Source organism: Nannospalax galili, unplaced genomic scaffold (assembly GCF_000622305.1).
Source record: "Nannospalax galili isolate Female #2095 unplaced genomic scaffold, S.galili_v1.0 scaffold137, whole genome shotgun sequence".
Classification (NCBI taxonomy): domain Eukaryota; kingdom Metazoa; phylum Chordata; class Mammalia; order Rodentia; family Spalacidae; genus Nannospalax; species Nannospalax galili.
The window spans coordinates 647,688-660,547 of record NW_008340203.1 but is presented as its reverse complement, the minus strand read 5'-3'; the positions used below and the strand labels follow the sequence as shown (position 1 = coordinate 660,547).

Below are 12,860 nucleotides of genomic sequence, written 5' to 3'. Positions count from 1 at the left end.
TGTGCATCCAACACATTAGCTCCTGTTGACTGTTGTTTGTTGTGATCCATCTGCTTCTTGTGGAGACGAACTAATGAATCCTGTGGACATGCAACAGATTTACATTGTGCACATTTTATGCCTTTAAGGAATATCTAATATCTGATGTCTATTCTCTAGGTTACTTGCGGAATGGCGATGAGGCTCAGTAACTCCAAGTGTTTCATGCGCCTCTCTCTACATATATGTCTTTTTGAGACAGGGTCTCCCTGTAGCCCCAGCTGTCCTGGAACTCACTATGTAGACAAGGCTCGCCTTGAACTCACAGAGATCCGCCTGCCTCTACCTCCCAAGTGCTGGGATTAAAGCTGTGTGCCACCAGGCCCGGCATGCCTCTTTGTATTTTAACGCTTCTTACTCTACAGCTCGGGGTTAGAAGGTGCAGTACTTCACCTTTATGAACTGGGTAAATGACTTCATGCACATCTGAAGATAGAGTGGACAGACTAGAAGAATGACCTGGGGAAGACACTTTTCTTTTCTCATCATCACTGAAGATTTTAATGAGAGACATGTTGTCACTCTAATCTGCTAATCCAGTGGTATCTAAATACATGTGTATTATTGCCTTTGAATAGATGGCTATATGTACTTCTAGATATAGGATCTAGCTATAACTAGAAGATACTGCTATCTACACTTCGTAAGATCTTTTAACCTGAAGAACTGGCCTTTTAGAATTGATGTGCCCAGGTCTAATTGTTATATCTAGATTGGATTCCAGAGGAAAGGTGGTCAGTTTGCTAGGCACAGTTCATCACAGCCCCTTACTTGTTTAATACTGAGCTCTTTAAAATATACATGTGTACGTACATATACTCAAATACAGACAAAGAGACATGGAGCCTGAAGTCATGGCCTTAGCAGTTCTATCCACATTCTATTATGCAGAACACCAGGTGCTCTGACTGACATCCATGGGTCCCTCTGAGTTGCTTAGCAGTTGCCTTCAATTGCCATTCTTTTTGGGGGGATTCTTACTGAGAGAATTCCTGTAGGCCCAACTAGCCTCAAATTCTCTATGTACACCGGGCTGGCCTGGATCTCACAGACATGTGCCTGTATCTGCTCCCAAGTATGGGGATTAAAGGTGTGCACCACCATGACACCCTTCAGTTGCTCTGCTTAACTTGTTGCCCATCCCATAATTGTACCCAAATTCATTCCTCTAGTTAAGTGGCTCCACATGGCCCTTTGTCTATGGTACTATCATTGCATCTTCCCTAGAGAGCGAAGTTCTGCAACAACATTTCTTCAGTATGAGCCACTGAGGACAGGGACATGTCTTAATGGCCTTCTTGTCCTCATGCCTATGGTCTTTCACATTCAAGCTTTCTGTGCCCACCTGACCCATTCAGAATGAGCCATCAGACTAATGCACCTTTATCCTCCGGGGTCAGGAGAAGCATTGACAAGCAAGACTATGATACCTAGGAGGCAGGATGTGCCATGAGATGACACGGAAACATATAGCATGAATACAGAGAATATCAGGTGACAGTGCACTTGGAAGAAATCATAACTAGAAAGCCCCTTAGGAGATGATTCAACGAGAGTCGACACTGAATCCTAACACACCAGGAAAGGGAAATAGTGTTTTCTATCTGACCTGAGAATGTAATCAGGAAAAGAAACTTGCCTAATTTGATAATCACCTATTTACTAGCATAAACAATAACAAGAAAAGAATGTTGCATGTGTGGACAGCAGCCCCTTAGCAGGGTATAAAAGGGCATGTGGAGCAGGGAGACTTCCACACCTTCCAACCCGCCCAGCTGCTGTGTGTCCAGCTGCTGCAGGCCCCAGTGCTGCATCTCCAGCTGCTGCCGCCCCTGCTGTGGTGGTTCCAGCTGTGGTGGATCCAGCTGCTGCCGCCCCACTTGCTGCGTGTCCAGCTGCTGCAGACCCACTTGCTGCATCTCCAGCTGCTGCCGCCCCTGCTGTGGTGGTTCCAGCTGTGGTGGATCCAGCTGCTGCCGCCCCACTTGCTGCGTGTCCAGCTGCTGCAGACCCACTTGCTGCATCTCCAGCTGCTGCCGCCCCTGCTGTGGTGGTTCCAGCTGTGGTGGATCCAGCTGCTGCCGCCCCACTTGCTGCGTGTCCAGCTGCTGCAGACCCACTTGCTGCATCTCCAGCTGCTGCCGCCCCTGCTGTGGTGGTGCCAGCTGTGGTGGATCCAGCTGCTGCCGCCCCACCTGCTGCATCTCTAGCTGCTGCAGACCTTCCTGCTGCCAGTCCCCCTGCTGCCGTCCTTCCTGCTCTGTGTCCAGCTGCTGCAGGCCCCAGTGCTGCATCTCCACCTGCTGCCGCCCCATCTGCTGCCAGACCACCTGCTGCAGGACCACCTGCTGCCGCCCAGCATGCTCCAGTGCTTCTTGCTGCTGAGCACTCTCTCCCAGGCTCCTGTTCTTCATCCACCAACATTCCTGATGGAGGCCATCTGGGAGCAGAACCCTGAAAGGCCCATCCGAAAGCCTCTGCTCCAGCTGAAATTGGTTTAGGCTTCCAAATATATAGCCCGACTCCTGCCTGCTTACTATCTCTTTCTCTGAAATGAATGCAAGTTTGAATTTCCTCTGAAATCTCTAAACTCTCCTTAACCCCACAGGACCCTTTGCTGTCTGTCACAGTTTCAAAAATGGAGATTTTCCTATATCTTAATAAACCTCAGTTTTCCAGCTACTAAAATATAAATCCATTGTGTCTGCTTTCTTCTCTTTCTCAAATGTCCATCATTCCTCACATTGGTGCTCCTCTCTAAATTAAGAACACACTAGATCAGGGTGCCCGCTCCGTTTCCTCTGCACCCTTCTCCTAACACACAGAGATGGTTTCAGGGACCGAGCACACTCAGCTCACTTCCTGAAGACTTTCTCTGATAGAAGAGGAAGCTTTGGGCAGGAGAGTTGAAGCCCTGGGACACAGCTCAAGCTGTGAGAGGGAGGGATGAGCGCATGCTGTTGCTTGCTTCCCCTTGAATGCACATGTGTGCATCCATTGTCCCAGAGGCAGTGAGAGAGGCTTGAAGCCCTGCTGCCTCCAGGGCTGTCCTGCTCTTTAGAGCACTCTGCTGGCCTCCCTCCCACACTCAGTCACTTCTCTAGGTCCTCACAACACATTATGGGATCATTTTCCATGTGAACTTCTTTCTTTCCAACTCCTGTTCTGTGTCTGCTTCTGAGGGCACATGGACAAACATACTCATGTTTTAGAGCACTCTGCTGGCCTCCCTCCCACACTCAGTCACTTCTCTAGGTCCTCACAACACATTATGGGATCATTTTCCATGTGAACTTCTTTCTTTCCAACTCCTGTTCTGTGTCTGCTTCTGAGGGCACATGGACAAACATACTCATGTACAGTCTCAATATTCTGCCAGGCAACACACTTCCTATGCAATATGCAGAAGTTGCCATGGTATCGAGTCAACTATGCCTTTGATCTCGGCTGAAGTCTTCTCATATGTCACTCTGTCTTCCCCATTTCACACGATATTGGCTGTGCTAGCTATCTTCAATACTGTGTAGTTTTTTATTTTAAATTCTGCTATTCCCATATTTAATATTACAAAGTAATAGATTTCCCCATCATTTAGGTATGCATTCATAGAACTTACGTATTACCTACAGCTGTCCACTTCCCAGGTCTACTTTAGATTCTCTATTATCATTTTATACTTTTCTTTTGTGAGTGCTACATGTGTTCATGTGTATATACACATATACATATGTATATTGTACATATATTGTACATATACTACACATATAAGAGAAGACATCTGGTTTTTCTGAGTCTGGCTAATTTTGTTTAACAGGTCCTTCTGTTTTCCTGCAAACGGCATGGCTGTATTCTCAATACCTGAATAACTCTCCATCCTGCACATGCGTCCCCCTTCACCTGCCCTTTTATGCATAGATAAGCACTTAGGCTGTTTCCATGATTGCATTGTGACTAGCACTACAAATACCATGGATATATAGGGGTTTCTTCTGTATCGTACCGTCTGTTCTTCAGGCCCAATCTGAGGAACAGCAAGGCTAGACCCTCTGGTAGTTTTATTATACTTTTGTGGAAACACCATGCTTGTTTTCCTAGCGGCTGCACAATTTATACATGTTCTTTACCCCCACTTTGAATATCCTTGAGTGTGTATTGTCTGCTTTTGTTCACTGAACATTGTAAAATGGAATCTCAGTACAATTTTGGTGTTTTCATAGTGATTGAACACATGAAGCTTTTTTTTCAGATCCGACAAAAGCAACATCATCAAGATCATGAGTCAATATGGTGTTTCAGAGGCGTGCAGAAGCCGACATTCAACTGAAATGTGTTGTGAGTGAGAGAATTTGCACAGTCCTGAACCAAGATAGAAATGTACAGTGCTGTGGGCTGCACACAGTCTGAACATGCCTCTGCCTCTCCTTACTCAGCTATTTTAAAGTTTCCATTGTCCAGTCCATTTTCCACATCTCATACCAGAGACTGAAATTAGTTCTCATCCAAAACTGTGTGTTCACCACATCAGCTCCTGGTGACTGCTGTCTGTCACAACCCACCTGCTTTTTGTGGAGATGAGCTCATGAGTCCTGCAGACACACAGTAGGAATACGTTACACATTTTTATGCCTTTAAAGGCATCTCTAATATCTGATATCTATCTTCTAGGTCACCTGAGAAATGGTGAGGAGGGTTAGGTAGCTCCAAGTGCTTTGTGTGATTCTTAGTATGTTAGCAGTTCTTACTCTACAGCTCAGGTGTAGAAGGTGCTGGATTTCATGTTTATGAACTCGGTAGATGGCTTTCGTGCACATCTGAAGATAGAGTAGACAGATATAAAAAATGAGCTGGAGAATATTCATTTATTTTGTCATCATCACTAAAGACTTTAATGAAGGCCATGTTGGCATTAGTTCTCAGGAAAAACTGTATCTACCACATCAGCTAAGGTTGATAAGTCATGTATAATTCACTGTTATCTGTCATGACAAATCTGCTTTTGGTGGAGATGAACTTCTGTGTCCTGTAGACAGGTGATAGATTTACATCCTACACATTTTATACTTTTGAAGGAATCTCTAATATCTGACACACATCCTCTAGGTCACCTGGGGAATGCTGTGGAGGGCAAGGTAACTTCAAGTGCTTTGTGTGCCTTGTTACATAATACTTGTTACTCCTTAGCTCAGGATTAGAAGGTGCTGAATTTCCACTTTATGAACTGGGTAAATGACCCTCATGCACATCTACACATCTACAGATAGAGTGGACAGGCTAGAAGAATGACCTGGAGAAGACATCCTTTTTTTCTCATCGTCACTGCAGACTTTAAAGGGGACCATGTTGGCATTTCTATACCCAGTTGTCAGTGTCACTCTGCTCTGCTAGCCAATGGTGTCCAAATATATGTGTATTTATTTCCTTTGAATAAATGATTATAGATTCCTTTAGATATGGCTTCTAGTTATGACTAGAAATTCTTACTATCTATACTTGCTAAGATTCTGTAACCTATAGAACTGGCCTTTTTAGAGTTGATGTGTCATAGGTCTTTTTGCTATATCTGGATTGGATTCTGGCAGGAAGATGGTTACTTCTCTTAGAAACAACTGATCTCAGCCCTTTACACACCTAATTTTGAGCTCTTTTTGATATACATATGTATATACATTATATTAGTTACTTTTCTGTTGCTGTAACCAAGGGAACATATAAGAAGAGCTTATTTAGCTTATGGTTCCAAAGGGGCAAGAATCCAGTGTGGCAGCAGAGGTGACAGAGAGAGGAGTACTCACATCTTCAAGCAGGCAAAGGAAGCAGAGAGCAACTGGAAATCTGGCAAGGCATAAGAACCCTCAAAGCCCGCCCCAGTGACTCACTTCCTTTAGCATGGCCACAGCATCTAAGACTTCCCAAAGCAGCGCCACCAACTAGGGACAAAATGTCCAAACATTTGGAGCCTAAGGGGGCAATTCTTGGTCAAACCAGCACATACACATACCCCAATACAGACATAGAGATAGACAACATGAAGTTCTGCTCATACTAGTTTTATCTATCCATATCCTGTTATGAGGAACACCAGATGCTCTTACTGACATCCACAAGTCCCTGTGAGTTACATGCTTCTCTGCCTCAGTTGATGTCCTTAACTTGTTGTCCATCCATAATTGTACCCAAATTTATTCCTCTAGTTAAGTGGCTCCACATGGCCCTTTGTCTATGGTACTATCATTGCCATCTTCCCTAGAGAGCTAAGTTCTGCAACAGGGACATGTCTTAATGGCCTCCCTGTCCTCATGCCTATGGTCTTTCACATTCAAGCTTTCTGTGCCCACCTGACCCATTCAGAATGAGCCATCAGACTAACATACCTTTATCCCCCCAGGGTCAGGAGAAGCAATGATAAGCAAGAATATGATACTCGGAGTAGGCAAGATGTGCCACAAGATGACACTGAACCATGTAGCATGAGGACAAAGAATATCAGATGACTGTGCACTTGGAAGAAATTATAACTAGAAAGCCACTTAGGAGATGGTTCAGCGAGAGCTGACCATGAATCCTAACACACCAGGAAAAGGAAGTCTTGTTTTTTTTCTGACTTGAGAATATAATCAGGAAAAGAGTCTTGCCTAATTTGATAATCATCTATTTACTAACATATACAATAATGTGGAAAGAATGTTTCACAGGAGAGCAGCAGCCCCTTAGCAGGGTATAAAAGGGGATGTGGAGCAGGGAGACTTCCAAACCTTCCAAACAACGTTTTTGAAAACCACCAAGAACTAATACCCTCCGACACCATGGTCAGCTCCTGTTGTGGCTCTGTCTGCTCTGAGCAGGGCTATGGCCAAGGCACCTGCCAGGAGAGCTGCTGCCAGCCCAGCTGCTGCCAGACCACCTGCTGCACGCCCACCTGCTGCCGGCCCAGCTGCTGTGTGTCCAGCTGCTGCAGGCCCCAGTGCTGCCAGTCTGTGTGCTGCCAGCCCAGTTGCGGCCGCCCCAGCTGCTGCCGCCCAACTTGCTGTGTGTCCAGCTGCTGCCACCCCAGCTGCGGTGTGTCTAGTTGCTGTAGCCCTTGCTGTAGTGATTCCAGTGGTTGCGGATCCAGCTGCTGCCGCCCCTCTTGTTGCATTTCCAGCTGCTGCCGCCCTTCCTGCTGTGTGTCCAGCTGCTGCAGGCCCCAGTGCTCCATCTCCAGCTGCTGCCGCCCTGCTTGCTGCATCTCTAGCTGCTTCTGCCCCACCTGTTGCCAGCCCACCTGCTGCCGCCCCAGCTATTGTGTGTCCAGCTGCTGCAGGCCCCAGTGCTGCATCCCCAGCTGCTGCCGTCCCACCTGCTGTCAGACCACCTGTTGCAGGACCACCTGCTGCCGCCCCAGCTGCTGTGTGTCCAGTTGCTGCCGCCCAGAATGCTCCAGTAGTTCTTGCTGCTGAGCACTCTCTCCCACATTCTCCTGTTCTTCATCAACCAGATTTCTTGAAGTAGATCATCTGTGAGTGCAACCTTGAAACGCCTACTGTAAAACCTCGCTTTGAACTTGGTTTTTGCCTCCAAATGTCCTGCTTCCTCTCCAGCCACAATACTATCTCTCTGTCTCCCAAATAAATATAGATTTGAATTTTCTCTGTATCTATCATGTTATCTCCATGTTGATATTTATTTTCTGTTATATTTCTATAGTGAAGATATTTCTCCTCAAATAAATCTCGGTTTAAGTATCCAAATGCAAAGGTGCTCCATCTCTTTATTTCTCCGGGAATTGTTCTCATCTCTCAGCTCTTTTTAGCAGCTCTCTAAAGAATGAAAAGACCACAACAGATGATTTTACCTGTGCTATGTTTCCTCCACACCCTTATTCTAATACAGGAGGACGCTTTCATGGTCTAAGCATGTGGAACTCTCTTCTAGGGGAAGAGAGCGCCAGGGGAAGTGCTTGGTTGGAGAGACGAAGCCCCTGGGCACAGAGCACAAGCAGAGAGTGAGTTGGTGAACACATGCTCTCACTGGGGTCCTCTCACTGAACAAGTCTAATTCTGGAGGTCCTGAAGTCCTGAGTGGGAACGGAGGCCAGATCCACCCGGGAGTGTCCAGTTCCTGTGTGCTCTGCAGGGCCTTCTTTTCTCACCCAGCTCATCTCACATGCAAACTGCCTCATGTCAGACCTCTGTCTTCTTCATCTCAACGTTGCTGACCTAACACACGTTTTTCGCACACATGGACTGATATCACCTCTGTATTTGCTATCCGTTTAAATGTAAATCTTCTGTTCACTTTGCTCGTTCTTCTTTAGGAATGTTTACACTACTATTTTCTCTATTAATTTTTATTTATTCTCTATTTTTTCACCATATTGTGTCTGAGCCCTAGGGAACAATGGTCATGTTAGTAAACGTCTGAAGGAGGGTGTGTTTAAAGAGGTGCCGCTTTATGGTATTTGTCTAAATAGGATTCACTGAAAGTCCGAATGACTTTCTTGAGACAAAGTGACTGGACCTTTGCTCTGCTGCTCAGCCATGACTAGCTTTGGCTACCATAGAGCAGAAGAAAAATGTACAAGCAGCAGGTACCTCTTACTGGTGTCGCCTCCATCCTTTGAAGAGCAGGGCAGGTGAACAACAAGCCACTTGCACAGCATGTAGACCGTGCATCTTCTTCTTCCTTTGGACATTCCAGTGATCTAAAGATCAAAGATGATTATCAGCGTTTCCTTCAATAGTGTTCACCAGCTTTCACATTCAGGATCCTTTCCTGCATTATTTAGACACCATCAATTGTACTTGAATTATTTTTGGATGCTTCTGTTTGATTTTATTTTCTTCAGTTTTCTTATTGAGTTCCTGTGTATTTTATGTAATATATCTTAAGCAAATTTAGACCCCTTCCTCCTTCCCCCCTCCTCACCCCCAATAGACCCTCCCTGCCAGATTCCAAGCATTCTGTCATATATGTTAAGTCCTATTTGATCCAGAATTTGTATCCAGATGTCCTTTGCTGCAAGTTCATCCACTGGAGTCTGGTCAGCCTATCTAGAGTTCCCCCCTTAAAAAATAACCTCACGCCTTGGTAATCATTTGTCAATAATTCCTTGGCTAGGGGGCCTGCTGCCCATTTTCCCTGTTCTATGCTGGGTTTTTGTCTGATTGAGTCAGCCTGGATCTTGTGCATGCTGTCACCATTGCTGCAAGTTCATATGAGCAAGTCCCCAGTGGCCTGAAAGCCTCTGTTTCCTTACATTCGTGCACCAGCCCTGGCTCTTAGACTATTTCCACCCCTCCTCCACAATGATGTATGAGGGTTAGTTTAGGAGTCCTATCCGGAGATACAGGCTCTACAGTCTCTTATTCTCTAAAATTTAGTCATTTGTGGCCTTCTGGGCTTCTATTTTAATTTAATATTGTGTGTGTGTGTGTGTGTGTGTGTGTGTGTGTGTGCATGTTACCAAAAGTTAAAAAGAGGTGATTCTCGACTTTAGATGCCCATTAAAATTATCTGAGGAGTTTTCACAACTTTTGAAGCCCAGGCACAGCCCCAGGTCAATTAAACCAAATTTGTTTGGGGCAATAACAAGACATTGTATAGTCAGCATCTCAGATGATACTACCAGACAGACAGTTGTGAGAACCATTACTCTGGGGCCTGCGAGTCTATTCCTTGGTCTACAGCAGAAATGTTCTCTGTCCTTGCAGCTTGGGTGAAAGCTTTTCTTACCCTCCTTAAATTATATGGAAACATCTCTACTAATATTCAAAACACACCCATAAGGACTCCCTGTAGTTCCTGAGTATAATTTAACTCTTCCATGTTTTCCAGCTTTGCAAATGCAAGTCTATGAACTAAAAGGCTATAAATCAAGTGTTTGGTTAAGCAAGTTAATATAACATCCTGCAAGGAAATTAGTCTTTAAATGCTCTTAAAGAAATTAAGTTTTTAAAAGTACTTCAAGTGAGCCTCTATACCTGACTCTGGGCCTCTTTTCTATTTATTTGAAGTGTCTGAATTTTTAAAAAATTTTATCCAACAGATGTGCTAAATTACATCTTCCCTTGAAGATGGGATTTAGTCACTTTTCTGACTAGCAGTTTGTCAAAAGCTGGCCACCTGTAGGTGCCTAAAGAGATTACAAACTGAAAATACTGAGCTCTATGCCAATCCCAACTTTCACAACTCAACATTTAAAAACATTAGCTGTTTCTAAAAAAGAAACTAAAAATTAAGTTTATCATCACAGGCTGACCAAGTCATTTCAGCTTCCTCAGGGTCTCCTTTGTTTTTGTTTGGAAAACTGCATTCTGGGAATTCCCTCAGTCCTGGACAATCAGGGACAGTTTGTCACGCTGGAATGCACCCAGTTAGGAACAGCACCAATGAAGTGTTGCTGTTCGTTGGCTCTGAATGAACTAGTGATTTGTGCATTATCATAGCAAATCCCACAGGCCTGTGCCAAGCAAAAAAGGCCAGAAAGAAAAGAAATCATACCATGTATCATTCGTTTGAATTCTAGATCAAAACTAATCTATGGTGCAAGTTATGAGAGCACTGAACACCTCTGAGTTGGTAGTTATTTCACTGAAGTGACATTGGGGACCTTCTGGAATAATGTAACTCTTCCTTATTTTCATAGGAGTGGGAGTTACTTGGATGCATGAATTTACCGAAAATCATTAAAGAGTACAAAGAGTATAAAATTGTATACTTCAATATATAAATTTGATTTAATAATGAAAATGTAAAAACTAATTAGAAATGTTAATTTAGGAAGAAGTCTACCAAACTGCCAGGTTTACTATTTGCTTTAAGCACAACTATTTCAGTGAAATGACATTACTATGAGTTTCTTTGATGCTACTTCATCATAATCTATTACATGCATGTGTGTGTGTGTGTGTGTGTGTGTGTGTGTGTGTTCATCATAGTCACTTAGTCACTTGTACATTCTCTTCTGCAAGGCTGAACAGTGTGACTAGAAGTCAAAGTGTGGTCCTTGGGCCTTGAGCCTCAAGCCATCTGGGCACTTGCTAGAAATATAGACCCTGAAGTTCCTCCAGCAATCAGAAATTCTTGGATTAGACCCAGAAATTTGCATATTCACAAGTCCTCCAGACACTCAGATTAGACTATCACTGATACAGGCTAAGAGAAATAGTGATTCAGTAATATGGATCTTGCTAAAACCCACTGATATCAGATTGATCCATAGCATTTGTGTGCAAATTCTGCACTCTGGAAATAAGTTCAGAAGAGACACACATTCTAGTTGTTCAATACCTTTTGCTCCACTGAATAAAAACTTTCAACTTAATGAGACTCTGTCTCAGAATAAAAAGTAAAAGGAAGATAGGAGATACACTTCTGTGGTAAAGTGTTTGTCTTGCAATAAGTGAGACCCTGCATTCAATTCCCAATGTCAGTTTAGAAGAAAGAAAGAAAGAAAGAAAGAAAGAAAGAAAGAAAGAAAGAAAGAAAGAAAGAAAGAAAGAAAGAAAGAGAAAAAAGAAAGAAAGGAAGGAAGGAAGGAAGGAAGGAAGGAAGGGAGAGAAAGACAGACAGAGAGAGAAAGAAAGAGAAAGAAGGAAAGACAGAGAGAGAGAAAGAGAGAGGGAATGAGGAAGGAAGGAAATAGGCTATTGCCATAATACCAACTATACAGATAAATTATTTGCCAGTATTTAATGTTATGAAACACAATACAAAAATCCAAAACATCTAGCAAAGCCCATTCCAGCTGTACAGAGGTCATTAACGCCACACATACGTAGAGCAGCATCTTTCCTCATTGCTGAAAAATGACCCATACTGTCAGAACCCTTTCCCTTTGTTCCAAAAGATGCCACACTCGTGGGCTTCATCCCCACTGGCTAGTGAAGAAATGCATAATAAGAAATATGGCTGACCAGCTAGCATTATACTAAAAGACACATGTGGAGAAAGGGATCACTAATCTCAAATGTAGTGCCTCGCTTGGCAGCCCTTTGTCAGGGAGATGAGAACAGCACACCCTAGAAGCAATCTGAACCAAATGTCAGTTAGGAAGAAGCCAGGGCAGTAGAATTTATTGCAACTGGACAAGAAAATCTTTCTAATAAATTAAACCATTAAGTGGAAAAACATTATTAAACAAACTGATAATTATCTAGTCAGTGAATTTAAAAAAGGAAAACGAATGGTGTGAGAGACCCCTCAACTCCGGAACCTCATTCTCTTGGATACCCTTCCAGGTCCTCTGCCCACCGACACCATGGTCAGCTCCTGTTGTGGCTCTGTCTGCTCTGAGCAGGGCTGTGGTCAAGGCTGCTGCCAGGAGAGCTGCTACCAGCCCAGCTGCTGCCAGCCCAGCTGCTGCCGGCCCAGCTGCTGTGTGCCCAGCTGCTGCAGGCCCCAGTGCTGCCAGTCTACGTGCTGCAAGCCCACCTGCTGCTGCCCCACTTGCTGCATCTCCAGCTGCTGCAGACCTATCTGCTGCCAGACCACCTGCCACAGACTCACCGGCTGCAGCTGCTGTGTGGCCAGGTGTTGCTGCCCTGCTGCTGCCTGTGTCCATCTGCAGCGTGATTCCATCTCCTGTCACACCACTTAGTATCACCCAGCCCGTGTCATCTCTGCCTGCCCCCACCCCTTACACTGTGCCTCTCCTTGCTGCTGATCTGTCCTTGTTATATTTGTCACACATGGATTTCTTCACTAGCCACATAAAATTCATTATAATCACTCAGTGGCTAGAAAAAGTGGCCCTCCAGCTGCTAACTCCTCCTCTGATGCAACATGCAGACTTGAGTTCAGTTCCTATGGGAAACAACAAGTGTAAATACAACTGCTGAAAT

At 44.4% G+C, this 12,860-nt stretch overlaps 2 protein-coding genes across 4 annotated transcripts; both read left to right on the top strand.

Moving 5' to 3' along the window:
* Positions 1 to 1,773: 1,773 nt before the first annotated feature.
* Positions 1,774 to 2,424, top strand: LOC115070702 (keratin-associated protein 4-3-like). Its single transcript, XM_029564602.1, has one exon. The coding sequence runs from the start codon at positions 1,774 to 1,776 to the stop codon at positions 2,422 to 2,424; it is 651 nt and encodes a 216-aa protein (XP_029420462.1).
* Positions 2,425 to 6,842: 4,418 nt separating this feature from the next.
* On the top strand, positions 6,843 to 12,616 carry LOC103735841 (keratin-associated protein 4-12-like). Of its 3 annotated transcripts, none has more exons than XM_029564563.1 (3): positions 6,843 to 7,015; positions 7,331 to 7,461; positions 12,330 to 12,616. In XM_029564563.1, the coding sequence occupies exons 1-3, from the start codon at positions 6,843 to 6,845 to the stop codon at positions 12,614 to 12,616; spliced, it is 591 nt and encodes a 196-aa protein (XP_029420423.1). The 3 variants fall into 3 exon arrangements, with proteins under 3 accessions (XP_029420423.1, XP_008833438.1, XP_029420424.1); XM_008835216.1 differs by lacking the exon at positions 12,330 to 12,616 and adding an exon at positions 7,151 to 7,225 and having other exon boundaries at positions 6,843 to 7,069; positions 7,361 to 7,475; XM_029564564.1 differs by lacking the exon at positions 12,330 to 12,616 and having other exon boundaries at positions 6,843 to 7,225; positions 7,331 to 7,475.
* Positions 12,617 to 12,860: the final 244 nt, after the last annotated feature.